General features: G+C 33.8%; 1 protein-coding gene across 2 annotated transcripts in view; it reads right to left on the bottom strand.

Moving 5' to 3' along the window:
- The window catches only part of LOC109354477 (SAC3 family protein A), a 9,727-nt gene extending 4,806 nt beyond the window's left edge, over nt 1-4,921 (bottom strand). Inside the window, exons 1-6 of one of the 2 annotated variants that reach the window (XM_019597002.1) lie at nt 4,630-4,921; nt 4,479-4,539; nt 2,819-3,766; nt 2,043-2,486; nt 1,205-1,306; nt 161-258 (exon numbers count right to left, since the gene is read on the bottom strand). In XM_019597002.1, the coding sequence (XP_019452547.1) occupies nt 161-258; nt 1,205-1,306; nt 2,043-2,486; nt 2,819-3,766; nt 4,479-4,538 (1,652 nt within the window). In that variant the 5' untranslated portion in view covers nt 4,539; nt 4,630-4,921. The remainder of the gene's footprint in view (nt 1-160; nt 259-1,204; nt 1,307-2,042; nt 2,487-2,818; nt 3,767-4,478; nt 4,540-4,629) is intronic. The other variant, XM_019597001.1, reaches the window with a different exon arrangement.

Below are 8,721 nucleotides of genomic sequence, written 5' to 3'. Positions count from 1 at the left end.
ATTAATTGCTTATACATTGTAAGGTTCACTTAACATATAGGTGAGCTCACAATGACGTTCAGAATGGGACCCATCATTATCTTCAGATTTGATAAAATTTTAAAACTAAGAAATGACATGTCAACATACAAAAACAAGAGGTAAACAGGCCATATCATACTCTTTATTGACCACATCTGCATCTGGCATTGGGAAAAGTGGTTCCATATCCCAATTTTGCGTGGATAGGGTACCATCAGCTGTTGCCTTAGTGATCATCTGAAAAGGAGGTTAAAGAACCTGATAAGATTATTGAAACAAACTGCAAAACAGAGTTATACAAACAACTTAAATGATCTATACCAGTGAAGGTCAATAAGAGACAAGCGGATAGTGCATAAAATTAACTGATAGTTCCCCAGAACAATGTAATCCATGTAATGTACACAGGCTAGTACCTACCCAGGTTGGCTGATTACTAGAATGAAAATTATGCTGACGGTTTTTCTCTGAACTTAATCTTCCTCGTGTAAGAAAAGCAAATAGTAATAATAAAGATCTAGTTTTAAGGTTATTTTTCCAGCCAGCCCCTAAAAATAGAATTGTGATACAAAACAAGGAAGTGATAACTGAATTTCAGACTTCGGAGTATAAAATTTGTCAGCTTCCTAGACAATTATATATCTGTCCTTTGTGTGTGCATTTGGGTACTGTGCTTTGGAGGGAAAATTAACAGCAAATTATCTTTTGTAAATATTCTTTCTGTTAAAGAAATATGCATACACACAAAGGCGGCTTGATCCATGAGTCTCTTACCTAGTGAGGTCTAGAGAAAGTAGATGTATGCAACCTTACCCTCATAAACGAATAGATTGTTTCCAAGATTTGAATTCATGACCTTTATGTCACAAAGTAAACAACCTTACCATTGTGCCAAGGTTGACTCTCTTCTTTTAGTCAATTTAACTTAAGAAAAAACTACGCAATTAGAAAATCAGTTCATTTCTACCTAGAAATTATCTTAAGCTTTTGCAGAAATTAGTTTTCAAGATCATCAAGGAACGTACTTCAATATTATCATTTATGATTTATAATAATGCAAACAACATAAATGAGGAAGGGGGGAATAAAATCTTTTTAAACCATGGATCACAGAATGTAAGAACATATAACAAGCTAAAAGGAATAACATATCAAATTATTTTCAATACAAAAGTAAAATCACCTCCTTCATGACAGCCTGACATGCTGCCATTTGCTTATCATCTTTACAACGAGCCAAAGCTCTTTCAACATACCCACGCAACGACTTGGGGAACATACCAGGCTGCAAGCAAGAATAGTTTAATATCTATTAGAATTAATACATAAAGGCATCACCTTTTAGTTGGCATTACTTGTTCTACGAAACAACCATGCAATTAATCAATTTCAAAAACCAACTCATGCTAATTCACAAAAACCAAACCTTTGGATGAAATTTTTCCCGAACAAGGGCATACCTTAAAGATACATTGAAAAATAGGTAGCTTTACTACATTATTCCTTTCTTTGTTCTTGTTCTATTTGTACATGAAGGAGCAATCCTTATCCCCCTTTAACCTCTTCTTTTATAATAAAAAATGGATCCACTACAACTTTCTACATACTAAAACATCATTATTCAAACATATCTCAACCAACTTCCAGTACCGTGTTATCTTGAAGCTTATGGGTTCAAATCCCGGAAATATCCTTTTCATTTGCAAATGGCAAGGGTAAGGTTGCATACATCAACCCTCCCCATACCATAGTAGGTGGAAGCCTCGTGCACTGGGCCACACTTTTTACTAAAATCCATATCATTGAGAATCTATAAAGTTTTACAGTTGCTATCAACTGCATAACAGAACTTTTACCTATTATCTGGGCCGACTATGTAGAGTACAAAACACAACACAGGCAGGGGTTTTAATTTAATAATAAAATATTCAGAATAAAATAACTATATTGGCAGGGAATGATAATCTAGTATGCAGTGTATAATGCAAAACAATCACTGAATACAATTGTTCAAATCTAACCTTAAGTATAGAATTAGCATCATCACCAGATGATACTTTCTCAGTTGGCTTTGGCAATGAAACAGCAATATAAGCAGGTTTTTGTGCTACACTGGTTGTGGAGCTATCCTTTTCGGTTTTGGGCTGTCCAAATGCTAAATTTGAAGCAATTCGAGGATTTGTTTGAATCTGTACCTGTCTCGTATCCAAATATGGAGCACTTTGTAAGGGTGCTGGATTCACCTGTTGAGGAGGAGGAAGAGGAGGGGGAGGAGGAAGGTAGTGTAAACCGGTTCCTTCGGAAGATGTGGTATTCTGTTGATCCTGAAATTTATCATAAGAAGATTTTAAATCCAAAGGACTTTGATAGGTTGATTGAATAGGATTAGTTTGGTGAATTTGAGAAGTTTGGGCCCATTGTTTCCAGTAACCATCATGATCACCACCACTATTTCCTGCAGCTGGCTGACAACCAAAAGAAGCGAACATGAAGTGCATTAATTAACTAAAATAGAAAAACATCAAAATAACTAACCAAACCAAATGCTAGAACCTTATAGCAGCCAAACAAGACTAGATATCCAATATACTTAAATTTCAATAGAATTGGAATACAACTAAGAGACCAGATCTAACAATGTCAAGCACTTTGCAAAGCATATATCACAATATAACTACAAAAACCATAACCAAAGCAATTTGATATGTATAAATAACAATTTATCTGTCCTTTTGATTCAGATTTTCTAATTAGCATTGGTTTTCCCTCACTTTTTGTGAGAATGTAATCCTCAAACCTGAAAAGAAGGCATGACGGAAGAGCTGGATTCTTGCCGCCAAAATTGTGGATAAGATTGTGGAGGCTGGCTCTTTGGAGTTGCATAACCACTAGTAGCTACTGGAGTTGCATAGCCACTAGTAGCTGAAGGAATAGGACAGCCCAAAGTATATGAACTCGTGACAGATAAGTTTTCTGTCCCTGGTGCACAGCTCACTTCTGTTTGGTTGTAATAGCCTTCCCACTGCTTGTAGTGTTGCTGATACTGGACCGAAGTGGCTGCAACACCAGAACTATGAGAGCCACTGGAATCAGGGGCGTAATTTGTATACGGTTGAGAAGAATAACTTGAATAAGTGGCATTATTCCATGTCGTCGCTTGGTTTTCATATCCGCCGTTGTTCTGGTAACCTCCAGTAGTCTGATAATCACCAGGATTGTAGTAAGTGCTTGAATAACTTGCAGAGCTAGCATAAGACCCAGTATTCTGAAAGGAGGAAATAGGCTGATAAGGAGCACCTGTGTTTTGATAAGCTCCTACCGGCTGTGAATAGGTATGACTAGGTTGCTGCTGATAGCTGCTATAGTAGCCTGAGTATCCCGTGCTGCCATAACCATATGGATTAGAAGGGGTTGTGTATGATGTGTATGCATTGTAATCTTGTGGTACATTAGCTGTTCCCAAATTTGATGAATTACCAGAGCTTGGGTGTGATGTGTATGCACTGTAATCATGCGGCACATTAGCTGTTCCCAAATTTGATGTGTTACCAGCAACTGATGTTACATTTTGACCATCTTGAATGCTTCCTCCAGGTGGTTGTGGATGCTGATCATGCTGGTAGGTTGGATTAGAATAAATTCCATTCGCTGCGGAGTTATGAATAGTCCATGATACAGCTTCACACCCGGTTGTGGCGGGAGCATATGCAGATGGTTGATATTGGCTTGTATCAAGATGTCGATGCTACAAAGGAGAGACAAGTAGGTTATGCATTCAAAGCATAAATCGCAGAATCATGAAAGTGAAACTAAAATTTGAACCATGTGCACTGAATGATGCAGAGATGAAATAGGGTCCAATAGTCCATGACAAAAAATATGCAGGCAGGGAAACAACAAAAATCAAATAGATATTCATTTGAATCTATAATACGCAATAGTTTATAATGGGGGATTACCCAACTCGCAATTCATTTTTATACTAAATGCAATTTTTTACACAACAAGCTAATAATTTCGCGAGAACATACTTAGGAACCGTTGATGTTTATCAAATAATAAACTGAAGCTCTCAGTAACCTATGGAACAGTTTCTTTCATTAAAAAAGAGTGTCCGGTTCAGATTATCGGATAATCTTTTCTTGGTATGATAAAGGGTATACCAAAGAGTGAAGCTTAAAAATTGTTTACTCAAAAAGAGCTGCAGGGTTATGGTCATATTTTTGCCAAACACCTTCAGGTGTAAAACTATTCTTATTTGGATCTCCAACAACAGTTAGTTGGCTAAACTTATCTCAACCAAACACAATCCAATAATTACATAAAAACTGATTAATCAAAAGTACAACTTGAAACTAATGTTATTATGGACTATATTGCTTAATTCTTTCACAAACTATACAATGAAATTGAGCATCTTAACTAATTCTAATAAGCATACTTCATAGATTATCTACCTCGAATAGATTGGACTCCGCAGGAGCTAAGCTCCCAGTATTACCTCCTTCGTTCGCCATTCTTCAAAAATCAACCAAAAAATAATCAATTGATATAAATCTAACAAAAACCCTAATTAGTTCATAACAAATCGTAACAGTAGAATTGTACCTTCGATAAGGAATGGGGAAAACTTGATTGCAGGCGAATCAAGGAATCAGATACGCATCGAATGAAGCATGAAAAAACCAATTTGGGAAACGAACAAAATTTAACGAAAAGAGAGAGAGAAATATAAAAAAGAAAAATAAAAAACAAGATATGTATGAATAATTAACAGAAAAGGGGAAGAGGGAGAGGAAAATAAAAGTTGAAAAAGTAAGAAAGGCGATGACTTTGCAAAAGAAAGTTATTCGCAAAAACGCAGAATTGGAGATATAGGGGAAACAAATTTTGTGTTTGGGTTGGAAGAAATAGGGAAGATAGAAATAAGAGAAAGGAGTCTGCAGATGTGGGGGCCACAGCCTCTCCAGTGTTTTTTTTTTTTATTTCCCACATCTATCCTCGCAGTAAGGCAATGTCCAAGCCGTGAACATCCACAGATATGTGAGGCTAACTCTTTCAGTATGTATTTTCTCCATCCACAAGCCCGATACCTTGCTTAAGGAAAATCAAGAATGTATCACTTGAACCAACGCTCATTAGTGTTTGGCAGTAGAGCTCAAGATTTTTTTTTGCCACTTATTATACTTTTTTATTTCATTAATTAGACAATTTGTTTAACACAGTCTAATATTTATGTATTGTTAGATATAAAAATTCATATATATTTAGTACATGAGTATAATATTTATAGACTGACAGTGTAAAAATTTATATATAGTCACTTCATTATCTTTCCTTTGTTTGCATTAATTTTTTTGAAAAGTCAACGATGATTGAAAATGAAGGGTAAATGATGCAATAATAGTGTAAAAAACTCTTAAACTGTCAGTGTATACATCTTTTTCTCTTGGTATATTATTTATTATTCATTTGTAATTTATATATTCATATTGTAAATATTTATACATAATTTTTGCATACAAATATTAGTATGTTAGTATTTTTATGGTGGATGGAAACCCTCTAAACCTCCTTATCACTTCATTTTGTATGCTCTTTTGTCTTACAATTTGATCATCTTATGATTCTTATACACAATTAATGCTCTATTAACCATTTATTTGCATTACATTCATACAAGAGTAGATAGAAAATGAATTGCAGATGATACAGTACAATATAAAAAACTCCTACAATGTCATTGAATATATCTTTTTTATCTTTGTTTATATATTAACAATGAAGATAACCAATAAGATATTAGTTTATTGATGTAAAGTCTTATTAGATCTCATAAAGACTAAAGGTCAATTGTCCAATTTCTGTGAATGATATTTATAGGGTGATCAAATATTTTTTTTATAGTACCAAAAAATATATTAAGAGTTACGATTTTGGATTCTTCTTTATGAAGGTCAAATTTACATTAACATTTGAGTTTGTAACAATTCCTACTTATACTTAAGAGGAGAAAGACAAATCTGATGAATCTTACTTAAATATTTCCTTCACAACTTTAAGATAAAAAGTGGTGAGAAGTTGCACACCTTTTATTCACATACTCATTTGTCACTAACCCCATATATTATTGATTTCTAACCAAAACTAAGCATAAATGCCTATATAACATTACCTTCAAACTATTATATTATATTCATAATATTCCATCTATAAAAACCAAACTTGATACATGGATTTAAATTTGGGGTATTGTTCATTAAATCAACTTTATACATGTATATTCACACACAAGTGCTGGTGGGGGGCTTAATTGTATACAACAATTTTCACTTGTTAAAGGGCTTAAGAGATAGATTTAAAGGGGTAATCAATATGAGAAAAAAATATTTCACTGATAATGTAACGTATTTATACACTATCGGTATATTATATATCATTTATATTTGATCATTATTAACTATTCAAAAAATTAATACGAACAAATAGTTAATGATATATTAATCTTGAATAAATTTATATATTGACAGTTATTAATAAATATGACACTCAACAAATATAGTGTGGAACATAGGTAAACAATGCCTTCAATTTTTATAAGAATGTTGATTCATAGGAAAGAACAAGGAACTAGCAAAGCCTGTTGAATAGAGTGTGAAGTGTTGGATTATAGTTATTGTTAGAAATTGGATTAATTTGGTTTTGAACTAAAAATGATTTTGCACCAAAGTGATTTTTGTTTTGATACTTCTAAAGTGGGTGTAATAAAATGTGCATTGTATAAGTACATTATACTTAAAAATGAGTTTTAAGATCTATTTCCAAGTTAAATTTTTAGGAAAAGACTTCCAAAACATGAAATAATTCTGAATATGTTGGGTTTCAGCCTTTATATTATTATTATTATTATTGTTCTCATCATCAATGGAGATTGATTTAGCTCATTTAATATTTTACATGACACAAATTTGAGCTAAATAAATACCCATACACTAGAGTCTTGATATGCATTATATGCTGTCACATGAATATATTTATAATAATAACGACAACCTTTATTATTTTAAATTCCAATCTATAACCAATCTTCTTGATGACCTTATAAATTTGTTCTGACTTTACTTATTTTTCATCCACGAATCCTTCAATATTTACATTTTCTTCACATCCTTCTAAGATCTTGTATCTTCTTATAACTTTAATTCACATGTAATATATTACTTCCCCCGGAACAAAAAAAAATCTATAACCTTTTTTGATGAAAGTATTTAATTAGGATATGAAATTTATTAAATTCAACTTAAAAATGAGTGTAATATCTATGTATTAAAGGTGTAAAGATTTATAAACAATCAGTACATCATCAATCATTCATTTGAAATACTTTTAATAATTTATTAACTACATAATAAAATAAATTTCTTTCATATCATCACTTGCCACATGTCACTTTCTCTTTAATTTTTTCCCTCCTAAAAGGTTTTATAGTACTACTATATACCAACTCACACTACCTAATCAAATTTTTACAATGTATATTTTAATAATCTATTAACTATAAAATAAAATAAATTTTTTCCACATCATAATGTAACGCCCCGAAAATTACTCCAAAAAAATCTTGCTAAAAAAAATGAGTAAATTTTTTTTTTAAAATAATGATGCCATATAAATTTTATTTCCTTATATTCGTTTCATTTTCGGAACATCACTTTAAGTAACATACAATGCGGAAAATCAAAAACCATTACTTAATGGTAATAAAAATAACTCAATATAACTTCGAATCATACTTCATTAGAATATCATAAAATGTTGATACAAAGTACAAGGCGGAATCCTAATCGCCCGCCCAAATAAAACTACTCGCAAAATAAATACCCTACATAGGTACACTAATCAAAAGCAAAATAGAAATGGAAACAACTCCTAGCGGCTAGCCTCAACATATGCGGGTGTGCTGGAACACTTGCTTGGATCCTCCTCTATCTCCAAGTCGGAGGAGAGGTTGACAACTTCAATGGAGTCCTCAATGTTAATCAGCTCCACGCAATCATCCTCTTCATTTGTTGGCTTGTCTTCCTCCGCCGCCATCTTCTCCTTTGGAACATAGGGCGAATGCTACGAGGGAGTCACCAACCTTGCATCCGCCTGGAGGTTTGGCATCGTCCGACAGGCTGCTCTCCTCCATACTGGGGAATTCATCGCATCATCCCAAGTCTGTCGCCTCCTGGAAGGTCCTGCAGCATTTGGCCCCTGAGGGGTCACAGACTGGGTCGACGGCACAGTAGGTGTCGGTCTACGAGGTGGCAGGGTAAAGGAAGCTTCCAGCTCCTCGTGGTGGTAGGGAAAGTGCATGAAAGATCCATCACACACCATCTCTATCTCTAAGGCACAAGGGCCTGTGTAGGTGTATCTATGACCATCACTACCCCATGCCCCCTCCTGGGACATTGTAAAGTGGTAACTCCGAATCTTGACCGAGCGATCCATCTGAACAAGACGCGAATGGAAGAAAAATAGAAAGAAAAGGGAGTAAAACATCTGATGAATATTATTCATTGACGGCGTGGAATTACACAGAATATTACATCCAGACAGACACACATAATAACATAATATATACATAACATAAAAAAATGCACAATGATGAATGATGTTATAATCTCAGATTATGAGGATCAAAGTCCACAATCTCAA

Source organism: Lupinus angustifolius, chromosome LG08 (genome assembly GCF_001865875.1).
Source record: "Lupinus angustifolius cultivar Tanjil chromosome LG08, LupAngTanjil_v1.0, whole genome shotgun sequence".
In the NCBI taxonomy this organism is placed as follows: domain Eukaryota; kingdom Viridiplantae; phylum Streptophyta; class Magnoliopsida; order Fabales; family Fabaceae; genus Lupinus; species Lupinus angustifolius.
Note: the sequence above shows the minus strand (reverse complement) of the source record. Positions and strands in the feature narration are given on the sequence as shown.